Below are 14,163 nucleotides of genomic sequence, written 5' to 3'. Positions count from 1 at the left end.
CATTTTGAACTACCGAACTACCCATGTTTTCATTTTTAGAATCTTCTTATAAAATATTCAACAGCAAAGTGGTTATGCCGTTATAATTCCATTTGCAAATGCTTTGCTGTTCCTGAGACACCCATCTTTTAGGCCACAGAAGTATCGGTACTCTGATAGTCTGCTTAAGAGGTAACGTTGGAGTAACATCTTTGCAGATATTCTATGACATTTAAAATGAGTTTATTGACTGCAGCTCAGTCCATCCTTAGAATTTAGGCAGGATGTGGGGACTGTTGTTGGCCTGTATGTTTAGAAATCCCCCCCACCCCAGTATCACAGTTATCAAACCAACAGCTTTCACTAGCTGTAAATGGGTCAATTTTGCATTGAAAAACAGGTTATTACTGTTAGACGCCAATGAGATGCAAATATGCTAGTAATTTCATGGAAATTGGCATCGTGTTTTACATGGCGCAGCATAAACATTGGCGGCTATGACCCTCAACTCAAGGGGCCTTCTGGGAGCCAGTGTACTTTCAGTCTTCTACACTCCCATCAATCACTTACACTGCTGCATTGGCCTCGGAGCATTGCTGGAAGGTATCTGTAAATTTAAATAGCTTTGTGGGTTTCCTGTAACCTTTAGAGGGGTAATAAACTAATTTTGTGGGTCCCACCTATGCTTTTATATGCAGAAATATGCATAAAAACCCAGCTATTTCCAAAATTTCAAGACTATTACACAGTAGCTCATCTTATACTGCAATCCTATGCACATTTTCCTGGGAGTAAGCTCCACTGAGTGCAATGGGACTTCTAAGTAAAAAGGCATAGGATTGTGCTCTCAGTTATATAAATTGAAATGTGTGTCATTAATATTGTATAAGTAGAAGAATCAGTTTTTAAAATTCGCAGATTTAAATTGCAATTTTTTAGTCCGTTCAAAAGCTGCTTGTGGGTTTTAAATGCCTGATCCCACATTATGCCCCATGTTAATTTTCTCTTTAAAGTGTCTTCTATGTCATTCATGCTATATCAATAAATCAGCAGTCATATTTTCACTAAGTAATTTTTCCTCCACTGAACAATAGAATATCATGGTTCCTGGAACAGCTAATTCCAGTCTGTGTAAAAATGTTGAGAGAAATACAGTGTTTGGCACCTAGCCACCTGCCTACCCTTTTGTGGTAGAAGAACGAAAAGACTTGACTGCTCTTTAACCTATTTCTACTGTGACTGGCTCACAGACAAACTAGATGTGGTGTTAATCACATTGTTTGTCCTTGTGTTTTCATTTTTTCTTTGTTACACAGTAGCTATGGGGGTACCTGATCAGAGTTAGGACTCTGGTGAGTGGATGTGAGCTTTCACACTTTTCTCCCGCTGAGAACCTATTGAGGACCCATTCTGGATTGCCCCGTGAAAATGGCAGCTTCTCTTCTGGGCTGTATATGTTATGCGCCCCACTTAGGGCCCAATCCCATCTGACTTTCTAGTACTGATGCAGCAGCAGTGCAGCCTTGAGAAGGCCTCTGTGACTCCCCCCCACCCCCACTGCAGGATGCAGCCCATGCCCCATAGGCACAGCTGCATCAACTCTGGAAAGCAGGGATGTGTGGTGAGGGGCTGCAGGTGAGGCAGAACTGCCCTGGCGTTGTCCACCACAGTTACCCCACTTGCTTACTCTCGAGGAGGCTCTCCTCAGGTGTAAGCGGGTGAAGTGCTGTTCCACAGATTGCTATGGGTCGGTTTTGTGTCACTTGCCACTCCACACTGCATATGCTTGCTGGAAAGTTGCATAGGATTGGGCCCTTAGCAGTTAGCCTGAAGCAGTTCAGCTAAATGGCAAATCCCTTTATTGCAAGTGATAGCAAGATATCAGCTGTTTAAAAAAGGAAGAAAGGAGGTTTAAATACAATATTATGGCAGCAAAACACAATTCCAAAGGGAAAATAAGCTTAAGGGAAATTAGAATAATAGGACTACATTTTTACATGTATGCAGAATATTTTTGTGACTATTGTACATTTCTGTATTATAACACAACACTATTGACAGTGGCTGTTCTATTGAGATTCCTGTCAAGCGATGTGATATTTGTATTGAAATTGCTTTTCCAGCACATTGTTGATCGGTTCCTGGTTGCGTTTTACATCATGAGATAAAGTATGGGGCCCACAAAGGTCAAGCTGTTCATAAAATCATTAGTGAAGTATTAGAAACAATTCAATCTAAAAAGCATATACCCCCAAAGAGATGAATTAACCATTATAAATTATTTCCTTGTTCCATTCTGTTGCCTCCAGTCAGATAAGACTTGCATAGTGGTAGTCTGGATTTTTAATACATCACTTCAGTATGCTGTTGCTGACAGTATTTCATTGCCTTTTGGCAATTTTGATTTTTAAAAGCCTATGATTATATGCTACTGTGTTTTCCATATGCCAATCAAACTCCAGCCATATCGGAAAAGTTGGGGGTGGGTATTTGTAAGCTCTGGTGTGATTCTCCATAAGCCAAGCTTATACATAGCTTGATCCAGTCTTCTTCTTCTCCTTCTCCTCCCTCTCCTCTTCTCTCTGAGAAGAAGATCCCCATTGCGGCTTACAGCATATTTCTCTCCCTCTCATTCACTCACACACTTGTAACATACACACACACACACACACACACACACACACACACACACACACAGCATCATGTTTAAAATGATGTTCTTTCTTCAACAACACCTTAAAGACAAAAACACATTTATTTCATCATAAAATTTTGTGGCTACATTCTACTTCATCTAACTACCCATCTAAACCAGCTGCCAGCATTTCATCACACTCTACCATGACCAAGACACAGCATAGCTCCTCCCCTGTCACTTCCCTTTGTGTCTGTTCATAAGACTTTTACATTTTTAAAGGAATAAATGTCAGAGATTTGGTAAAAGACAAATAATTTACTTAACATGATCTGTTCTTTCGATTTCCTGGCTGCCACAACTTCATTGACTGAACCTCTGATAATTATGCAATTATTTATCAGTATTGACTCGTGTCTTGAATGCAATAGTAGTTACAAATTGTATTTTTAATCACATTTTTAATAGTATTGTAGTCTTATTGAACAATGATTTCTTGGCATTAGCTATTATGAGAGAATGCTTGACCTGATGGACCACATTATAATGTGACATAGTTAGCTCTCTTTAAGTTCCCGTTATCTGTGCTGAGACTGTGTGCACTTCAGAGGTCTCAGAAGATAAGCCATACATAGAAGGCTGGAGTTTGAGGTTTTTTTTTAATCCCACTGGCACAGCTATGCCAGTGCTGGAAAGTGGGTTAGGATTGCACCCTTAGTTATGTCCTCTTGTAAACTGAAATATTTTTGTTGTTAATGGCTCAAATATTTAGTGACTGTATTCAGTGAAATAGTTCCCATGGAGACATTTGGTGCTCTTATTTAAAGGAAGATATCTTTCCCTTCTGCTGTTTTAATTCTGAGTTTCTTTGCTAACTCCTAGGCTAATATTTCTGAAGGATAAAAATGAACATCTCCTCCATGTCTTCCTTCAGCCCAACTTTAAATGCATGAGGGTACCTGATCATGTTAGGATAGTTCTTTTAGCATCAATCGTGGAAGACACAATCATTTTGATAATTAATCGGTTTACTTTGTTTTAACAAAGCAACATAATTTAATTTATTTGTGTGCCCATCTGGGCTAAGACTGTTCCATTTAAGTTAAATTAGCAATGATAGACTGCGACTGGCCTTTTCTTTCCCAGGAGAAGAGGTTGATAGACAGCTGTGCAGAGATGCCATCTATCCAGTCCCCATCGTTTGCGAAGTTCCATGCCCAAAGGATTGCGTTCTCAGCACGTGGTCTCAATGGTCCTCCTGCTCACACACCTGCTCAGGCAAAACCACCGAAGGGAAACAGATGCGTGCCCGCTCTATATTGGCATATGCAGGTGAAGGTAAGGTCATCTTCTTCAACAGCTTTGGTCTGTGGTTACTTATATAAAGTATACTATTAGTGTTACTTTGAAAATAGAGTTCATGTTTGCTAATGCTATTTTGTTAAGTCACCCTATGACATTATTATTCTGAATTTGAAAGTGAGACTTCATTTTTTTCATCGTTGTTGATGTTTTCTTTTTAAGAGAAGTGTGAGTTAAAGGAAATTGGCTCCTATTTTGAAATTGTTGGGCTATGGTCTCTGATGCTGCATCACAAACCCTCAAATCTCAGGTGATTGTAGACAACATTACATATAGTCTTTAAAATAGTTATGTGTGTGGGCACCGCAACTGTGAATTAATGGCTTTATACATAAAGCTAAACATATGCACAAGTCTTTTGCTTGTTGCTCATCAACTCTTGAAAAAGTCAATACTTGCCCACGATAACGCAGTGATGTAAGTGTGTTTGGAATTTAGCATTAATGGAGAAACTAACCCAACAAGTTTTCAATAGATTAATCCATTTTGACTCCTTTATTGAACAATTGTTTCAGTTCATTGCCTTTGTAAACAGTGATCTGTCTGTTCAATTTTATCTGGAATACTACAAATAATATTGTCAGACTTGCTCAGTACATTACCTCTGTGAATCTTATTTTCTTGTATCTCTTACTGAGTTACATCTCAACTCTTTTGTTCTTTAATTTGCCTATCCTGCTACAGTTTTTGTTTTCCTGTTATCATTTTAGTTATATAGCACCATATTTCATTTTTTTTTTTTGCATAGAGTGACTTGTGTTTGGAGAAAAAAAATGTTGGAAAATGTAATAAAAATATAGATTTGGGTAATGAGCAGCAGAAGAAAACGTTTTAGTGCAGTTCCACCAATACTTGTGCAAGCTGTTATAGAAGGTGTTTTGCAGTACAGAAGCACAATGCGTTGGAGCTTGTATTACACAGTGTGAGAATCATGGTGAATAAGGAAGATACAGGCTGTAGCATATATAGAGGGCCATGAAATGGTATTGGAAAGAACTTTGCACCAAATTGTATGTAAGACTGCAGTTACTTAGCTGAGTGGGTCACAGGAATGCTGTGACCCTGGGTAGCACTCTGTGACCTGCTGTGGCCACTGGGGTCTGCCCACTGCCCCTGCACCTCCTCTAAACACATTTGGAACTGTGTTCTGGTTACATCTGGAGGGTGTTCTGACAAACAGAAGTGGTTGTTTGCATAAAACTGGAACTGGAATTTTAAGGCCTTTCTGAGGCCTTCTGAGGCTTGGGGAGGCTGCTCTCTGCTTCCCCAGAGCTCAGAAGGCCTTCTAAGGGCCTTAAAACGTCACCTCTGGATTTGCCTGAAAAACCAGAAGTGACATTCCAGAGGCCTCAGAACACACTCCAGATGTGTGTGTGACTGGAGTGCAGCTCAAGTCACGTTCAGCGGGTTACAGGTCAAGGGGTGGCCCTAGAAGGTGTGTCCCAGAGTGGGACTCCTTCCAGCTACACTGCTGTGAGAGTGTGCCCACATGTGAAGTTCTGTTCTTGGAGGTGGAGTTTGTATGAACGTGCCTTTGTCATAATAGCTAAAAGTGAAATAAAGCTACTTCTAGCATGCATACAATTGTTTGGGAGAGCAAAAACCCTTCAGAGTACTTGGTGACTTTAATGCTTAGCTGCTAAGGGACATCATTGCTTCTGTCTCTGGGTCCAGTGAATGATCTGGGAGCATCAGAAGCTAAGCAGGTTGAGTAATCGAGACGGCTGATTAGTAATCTAGACAGGAAACCAGTGGAACCCTCTTTAAGAGTTGGATATATGTACAGTAGGTAAATAGATAAGAGAAGTTACAATGTGCTTAAGTAGTTTTAAGAACTTGGGCTTTAGATACAGGGCATTTATGAATAAAATATCCCCCAGAACTGTAGTATCATTTTCCAAGTAGCTGACATGTCATTTTTACCTCAAGTTACATTCTAAATTCAAACCAGATCAGTTTAGATTATAACTTTTAGGCTTCCTTTCAAAGAAATCTGTTGTCATGCTCATGCCAGTGAGTCCATTATGCAGTTTTGTCGCATGCTGCCTGACAAATGATGGTGTCTCTTCACCTTCAACGATGCCTGGCGATGTTTTAGCCGTTCCAGCAGGATGCATTGTGTCACTGCAGGCATTAGTTTGCTGGGAAGTCATTGCCAAACTTTGCTTCACATAACAGATATTGCTCTTGATGTCTGCACCCTGTTTTTTAAGAGATAAGAACTGTGAACATCTTGAAAGGCGGGGAACACTTCCAGTGTGAAGCTGTAAAGGCAATACTGAACTGGAGAGGGTTGGGATATTAAATGGAGATGAAAGACAATTTTATATGAAACATTCAAGAATGTTTTAATTGAGCAAGATGTTTGTTTTAAAATAATGATTCATAAAGCTTGTTTAGCACCATAGCAAGTAAGGTAAATAATCTGGGTAACTTCCAATTTTCTACATTGGCAGCTATCATTTAAGAACTTCACCAAGAGAGGGGCTAATACCATGCAGCGGCCATTTTCAGCCTTGTCATTGCACGGCACACTGATTAGGCACTAAAATGGTCAAGGCACGTCACTAGCATTTTAACAATTGACAAGGTACATCATGCTGCTGGTGGGGGGGGGGCTCACATCCCCCTGTGGCCCTACTAATAAGTGGCCCTCCCTCAAACTCTCATGGCACACCTGTGGACCATTTGCAGCACACAAAGTGCTGCAGCACACTGCTTGAAAATTGCTGCCATACGGCAAAATAAAAAGTAGCAAAATCAATGATTGGGGGCTGCTTTATCGATGGGATGATTTTCAAATTTCACAGTGTATTTTGAACTCAAATATTTTTTCCCTTGGTTACTTCTGCTTGAGTAAGAGTATAGAGCTCATTGTATGGCATGTTTTCCATGCAGAAGGCCCCAGTTCCTGCGGCCACCAGATAGTGTGGTGAAAGATACTTGTCTGACAGCCCAATCCTGAGCTGCCCTGAGCATGGGGCTGCTGCAGTGCTGGAAATGGCTGCTGTGGCATCCCACACGCAACCAGGCAGCCGCTGGCAGTTCCTCAGGAGAAGGGGACGTCCGTCCCCTTCCACTGGGTAAGAAAAGTAGCCATGCAATAGGGTTACTTGATTCTCTGGCAACCCTTGGGCTGGTGCAGAATCAAAGAGCTCTGTGTCAGGCCACATGACCCAACACAGCTCAGGATCCAGTGGTCCTGCCTTCTTCCCGCCCCGCCACGCCGTGCCTTCTCCCTGCCTTCCACCCAAACTTCACCTGCTTTCCCCTGCCCCAGAATGCCTTCTCCCTTCCTCCCCCCACACCCTCACCTACCTCTCTGCTGCCCCTCAGTTTGGGCGACCGCCAAGCAGTGCAGCACCGGCTATCCCCCGGTGCTATCTCAGCACCTGTTGGCACTGGTCTAGTTCCGGTGCTTGGCTGGCACAAAACCCTGCAAACGTCCCTTACAGCACATTTGCGACAGTGTGCACCGGTGGTGAGCCAGTGCGCACTGCATAGGATTGGGCCCTGAAACCCTGAAGGACTGTGTCCAGCTCGTGTGCTGGGCTAGGTCTGAATCAGTATAATTCCAAATCCAACCTGACAGTGGACACCAAGAGAATCTCCACAATAAGAGGTTTGATACAACACAATAAGAGGTGTTTAGGGAAGTAAGCAGAATTAAGGTGCTCATCTTGATATTCGTTGTAGCCATTCAAGCAGAAGTGTTTGGATATTTGAGCACAGCTACTTCAAATGAGCACCCTCGTACCTAGTTTACAGTCTTGTTTGGGTAGGGAAGACATGAAGACAAACATAATCTGTGAGGATGAGGTAGATGGTAGCTGAAGGAGAAATAGGCACGTTTCAAGGAATGCTTGCTTTAAAGTGGGACTTGAAAAGAGACTTGAAGGAGATCAGTACTAGAAAGGAGAGTTAGGTAAAGGCAAAGTTATATACCTTCTGTCTTTACCCTTGCTGCCACCCTTGTATTCAGATAAAATCATTAGGTTGTATATAAGAGAAGTCTCTCCAACTAAGCACCACTGCAAAAATTAGAGAGTTTAATCTTGACTAAAGTAAGTCCCATTAATATCAATGGCATAGCCCAGTCCTAACTAAACTCCTGCACGGCAGTGCAGTGGCACTGGCTTATGCTCCACTGCATCCTGCTGGTGAGTTTTGGCTGCTGGAGGACTCCTTGAGATAAGGGGATCAGTTGTTCCCCTACCCTGGTGTAAGCTCAAGCAGCCACAATGGGTCAACTCAGGCTTGCACCAGCGATGTTGCTGGTGCAAGTCTGAATTGATTCATGTTAGCAGATCAGACTGAGCAAGGAGGATAGGATATGGTGCACACAGGTGCTGTTGAACCCACCTCCTCCCAGGCCTGATCTGCCTATCCCCGCCCCATCTGCTCTTCATTCCACCCCTCCCTGCCTCCTCTACCCCCACAGTGGGCATTCCTGTGCCCGCTGGTGTGCCAGGGCCTTGTGCTGTTGCAAAGCACCTTCAGCGTTTTTGTGACAGTGCGCTTTGGTGGAACGCGTGTTCTGCTGGCACGTCCTTTGCATAAGATTGGGCTGTTAGTCAGGATTGACTGTCGTTGAATTCATCCTATTGTTCTTCGTAGATGTATTTCGTGGTTAATATCACTATTTTAAATTCTCCTTTTCCCTATTCCCCTCTTCTTCTCCCCCTTGGGCCCATTTACCTGTTATGCTTCTATTTATGAGCCTATCAAAGGTTATGGAGCACTTCCATAATTTAAATCTTCTGTTTCCCTCTTCACTTCCAAACCCTTGGCATATGGCATGATATAAATGTTTTAAAGATGCTTTTTGAACCAAAAGGGGGAGACGGTTCCAGGCATTGGTCTGTGATTTATGAGGCACAAATGAGTTTCAGAATTGTTCCATGCTTAGTACTTAATTTTTCATGATGTTCAGGACTTGAGAAAGATGCCAAGGCTTTATAAAGAAGTTAGGCCTTAAAATCCCTTCATGTTTTAATTAAGACTCCTAACATGCATTCATGCCTTTGTTGTACCATTTTGGAACCCTGGAGGTGTCCAAAAATACTGCTGAAAAAGAGTGCAGCAGCAACCTCTGGGAAGGTCAGAGTTAAATTAGAGCAGGCATTGGGAGATAGTGTCCCAGTGGATGGGAAAGCCAATGAAGAAATATATTTATGGAATGGGTAAATGGTTGGCAACCTTCAGTCTCGAAAGACTATGGTATAAGCCTACAGCACCTAGTATTCCCAGGTGGTCTCCCATCCAAGTACTAACCAGGCCTGACCCTGCTTAGCTTCTGAGATAAGACGAGATTGGGCATCTGCAGGGTAACAGTTGCTGCTGTTGGGTATGGGATGGGTATGGAATTGGGTATGGAATGGATAAAAATGTGCCAGAATGTAACCACTCTGCTAGTTAAGACGGAGGCATTCTTTGCCCAGCCCAGCCTTGCCTTGCATGAGAGAAGACGGGAATGGGCAATACCTGGTTGTTGCACTGGTCCTGCAGGGCAAAGCTTGAACCGTCTTTTTGCTACTCTTGTCTGCAGCTCTTCATTCAGAGCTTGGAGGCTTCACTTGGCATAGTCTGAAATTAGCTGACTGCCCACTTGGGGGGTGGATAGGAATTTTTTGTTTCCTGCCTAATGGGCAGTTGGTGGTAAGTTTTGTTTACCTACCCCAGATTGTTTCCTTGTCAATGGTGTCACTAGGGAGGTGTGGGCTGCACCAGGTGACTTGCATGGGAAGGGGGGGTGACACCGCCACTGGTCAAAATGTTTAAACTCTTGGTATTTTTGAATAATACCATCATGTTATATATCATTCAATGTGTATTTCCATGCACAATGCAGTGGAACAAACCGCGTTGAAATATCTATGCTCTATCAAACATTATAGCCAAAAACCCAGCAGGGGGCAGGGCGATGGTGCATCACCATGCCCATTTCCTCAGGGCATTGCCCAGCCCACTGCATGGGAGGAGGTCCGTCATGGGGGTGACGCGCTGGTCTCCCGCACAAGGTGCAAACCCTAGTGACATCACTGTGGTATGGTGTTAATTTAACCAGATTGGCCACTTCGGGCAGGTATGGTTCAGGACTGGGAGTAGGGATCTTGGCAGGTATTATCAAGGCAGAATTGTTTGCTGGTACAGCAGCATTCTTGCATCTATTCTGTGCAAATACAGAATAGCAAAAGCATAGCAAATACCAAATATGTACAAACCTATCTAATAACAGTCAATTCCTGCTATCTGTACACTCCATTCCTGCAGATTCACTTATAATAATAATAATAATAATACAGGTATTTCTATACCGCCTTTCTTGGTCTTCATTCAAGACTTTATTCAAGGCGGTTTACATAGGCAGGCTATTTAAATCCCCGTAGGGATTTTTTACAATTGAAAGAAGGTTCTATCTTTCAAGAACCACAACATTCAGATGTTTCTTTCTGATCAGGTTTCACATTCTGGCCTCCATCCTCCCACGCTCAGAGCAGATGGAATAACTCAGCTCAGCTTGTCAGCTGCTTCAAGGTCGCACGGTGCCGGTGGCCTCGAACTGGCGACCTGCAGATGTTATCTTCAGGCAAATGGAGGCTCTACCCTCTAGACCAGACCTCCTGTCCTTATCCACGGGAACAGGAAATAACTCACATTGCACCATCCACTGCCTGTTCTTGGCTGTCCATGGCCAATTGCTGCATCCACATCCATTCTAAAGCTCTCTGCCAGTTGACCATTAGTTTCTAACACCACCTTTGTTATTGGGATTTAGCTGTATTGCATGCCAGAAACAAAAGAGACATTATTCTCTTCTATGCTTTATGACTGATTTTATACAGTGTATAAATATGTGCACCTTGAATAATGTTGTAGTTTTGTTTGCAGTCAATGCTCCTTCCTGTTGACTTTTTCTGTGCTTTCCTTGAATCCACATTTTCTGAAGGGTGCTTTTCTAAAGCTTTATCACAAACTAATTTTAGGCATGAAAACATTTGGCTGACTAACCACTCTAATGAATCAATTAATGCTTTGGTAGCAGATTAGCTATGTAGTTCCAGTTAATATTCTGTGCTGTTGTAGGGCTGTGCTTTTCAGCTGCTAAAGCGTGTTCAGATTGATTAATTTTAATTCATTGGATAAAAAATGAACTGATTGAAATTCTTATATGTAAAAAAATAAGAAAAGAAAAGAAACTTGGGCTACCTTCTAAGGTTGCTAAGGGTAAAGCCTTGAATTTCCAGCCTATCTTGCTGAAGCCCTTTTTGACTTGCTTGTTAGTGGCTACGAACATAGAATGCAGTTCTAAATATGTTTGCCTGATTCAGACAATCCCACAAACAAGATTGCTTATGACAGCAGTAGCCCTGACTGTACACAGAAATATGATTTAATGCATCATTTTTTTATTGCGGCCTCACCACAACAAACCCAGACCTCAAATTAAGCTACTTTATGGTTTCCTGTACATAAAAGATTGTGTGTGAGATATAGTGTATTTATTCTTATCTTAGGTCTTCTCCTTCAGTGGTAAACTTGTATCTGGGCTGTATCGCATTGGACTGCAGGTGGGGGCTTACATGATTTACTGTTTCTCTATTTTAAAATTCCTTGCACAGAGAAAACTAAATTCTTTACTTTGACATGTAACTTGCTATGTGTAGAGATTTTTTTTTTTTTCGGTGAAGCATTTAATCATGCAGGGGTGAATCCGAAGTTTGTGTTTGGGGGAGGCCTCCAGTCCTCTGCCGGTCCTTTGGCCAGGGGCCGAGGCCCCTTCAGGCCAGGCCAAAGAAGGGCAGCAGGCAGGCCTCCTCAGGTTGCCTCCTTGGAGTTTCCAAGGAGCGACCTCCCTCCTCAGTGGCCCAGCTCCTTATGAGCCCAGATGCCGGGTCAGGGAAATCAGCCCTTTCCAGTCACATGGCTGGCCCAAGGTCTCTTGAGAACTCAGGTCAGCCAGATCATTGACTGGGCATGATCCTACTGCAAATTCCCCATCCAGTGGGCGTTCCCCTGGTGCCTGACTTCGCTTCCCATCCCAGCGGGTGCCCTTCCCCGCTGGTGCGATGTACCCATTACTCTCCCCCCCCCCGGATCTGCCCCTGTAAACATGTGAACCCACACCAGCAGTCCAAAGCGGTATAGCCGAGGCTTAGGTTTGCCTCAACCAGAACTAGACCTCAATACTCTGTATATTTTCTTTCACTTGCCTTGGTTAAAATTGCACAGTCTAGGAGCACAGAAGAAAACACCAATCTTATTCATTTAGCATTAATCTTCTAGCTAGAGTTACAGTACTTTGTTCCCCTGCCGCTTTGTAACACATGCACTGGTTGCTTCTTTCAGGAGGATCTCAGTGCCCAAACAACAGCATGTTGCAGGAAACACGCAACTGCAATGAACATCCGTGCACAGTGTACCACTGGCAGACAGGGTCTTGGGGCCCATGCATAGAGGATGTCTCTGTATCGGCATTCAACTCTTCTGCTGGTTGGAACGGGGAGGCCACCTGTGCCGTTGGGATGCAAACAAGGAAAGTCATTTGTGTGAGGGTCAACGTGGGGCAAGTTGGACCGAAAAAGTAAGTTCCATCATCCAAACGTTGGCTTTTGAAAATTCCATGTAGTTCCATTACAACAGTGGCAGCCCAAGACTTTTGGGATCTTGGGGTGCTGCCACTCCTTCTCCTGCCACTTCTCCAGTGGCTTCTCCTGCCACTACGTGACCTGCTATTCTCCTCTTCGCAACCTCCCTTAAGTTCTGTGGCATCATTTGGTCGTCCTCTCCATCCTTCTTCCGTGCTTGCTGCATTGGAAAAAGAAAAGGAAGGAGAATAGGAAGTGTGAAGGAAAAAAGAGTGATTGCCTAGGCTAGGGTAGTGGTTTTCAGCCTTTTCATGTCATGACCCTAAAAAACCAAATAAATAAATAAAATATGAGACTGGAGACCCACTGTCTATCCCCCCTCCCCCCCTCCTGGGACCCCAAACTGCCTGCCCCTGTACTGTCCCCATTGCTGCCCACTCACTGCCCTCGCCTGCCCCATTTCCTCCTACCTCTTGTGTCTTCACAACAACCCTGGGAGGTAGCAGCCTGGGCAAGACTGACCTTAGGAGCTTCAGGGCGAGAAGAGGCCACGCAGCATTATATCAAGAACTCGGTTTTGATAAGACATTACCATTATTGGACTGAATCCAAGCTCTCTCTTGCATAGGCTTTGAAAGGTTGCCACAACCTCCCAAATGAGGCTTTCCAACCCAATTGGGGTCACAGGTCTGTCCTCAGGTATCTCCCAGTGGACAATGGCTGCACCCATGTATGCTGCTTATCCACCTGAGGCAACTGCCTCAGTGATCAAAACAGTAATTTGAATGAGTCAGTCTTTCCTATTCAAACTCTTAAGATTGCAAATTACAGTGTTTTGGCCAATAAAATTGCAGCGGTTATTTATATTCTTGTTTCTGAATTTTTTTTTTGGTGCTCATTATGTTTGCTTTTGGAATAATAATGTTTTGGTAAAATTATGTAGATAGTAAGCTGCAGACAGTCTGTAGGAGATGCAATTTTCGAAGCAAGGACTGTTTGATTTCTTGAACTATCATGTTAACGTCTCTTAAGTTTTTGAAGAGCACAGAAGATGTACATGAAAGTATAAATGTAAATTGCGTTTTAAATGCCCATTAATAGAAAGCATTGCAGTAAAATGACAAAACCATTGTTGCTGGCCTTACTTTCAAAATAACAGGCCTCAGCTTATATTATTTCAGTTTAATTTGACCTTGAATAAGGTTGGAGGCAAAAAAAAAAATCAATAACCAGGTTTAAAATGCAGCTGCTAAATACAAGCAATAGAAACAATAGGTAGAATTTGGCTTTGTCATTGAAGGATCACAAAGAAGATTCAGATGAACAGCTGAGGTAGTGACTAAGATGACAGGCTCACCACATGCTGACCATTTTGTTTGTATCTTTCTGTACATCAGTGTCACATGGCAAAGTTGCAGCTCACCACCTTCTGGTTAAACTCAGACGTTTTTAGTTTTCCATGATTTGGCCTGCAATCCCAAGCACATTCACTTGGAAATAAGCTCCATTGAACAAAATGGTACTTATTTCTGAGCAAACTTGCAGGGTTGTGCTGTAAATTAGGGCAAAAAACAAACAAACTGAATTGTATTTTTAACT

General features: G+C 42.9%; 1 protein-coding gene across 1 annotated transcript in view; it reads left to right on the top strand.

Annotated features, from left to right (window-relative positions):
* Positions 1-14,163, top strand: part of THSD7A (thrombospondin type 1 domain containing 7A) — a 251,866-nt gene that overhangs the window by 155,310 nt on the left and 82,393 nt on the right. Inside the window, exons 8-9 of the mRNA XM_066628571.1 lie at positions 3,761-3,952; positions 12,326-12,560. Coding sequence (XP_066484668.1) covers positions 3,761-3,952; positions 12,326-12,560 — 427 coding nt within the window. The remainder of the gene's footprint in view (positions 1-3,760; positions 3,953-12,325; positions 12,561-14,163) is intronic.

The sequence above is a fragment of the Tiliqua scincoides genome, chromosome 5 (genome assembly GCF_035046505.1).
Source record: "Tiliqua scincoides isolate rTilSci1 chromosome 5, rTilSci1.hap2, whole genome shotgun sequence".
NCBI lineage: Eukaryota > Metazoa > Chordata > Lepidosauria > Squamata > Scincidae > Tiliqua > Tiliqua scincoides.
The sequence above is the reverse complement of the archived record's forward strand: the minus strand, read 5'-3'. Positions and strand labels throughout refer to the sequence as shown.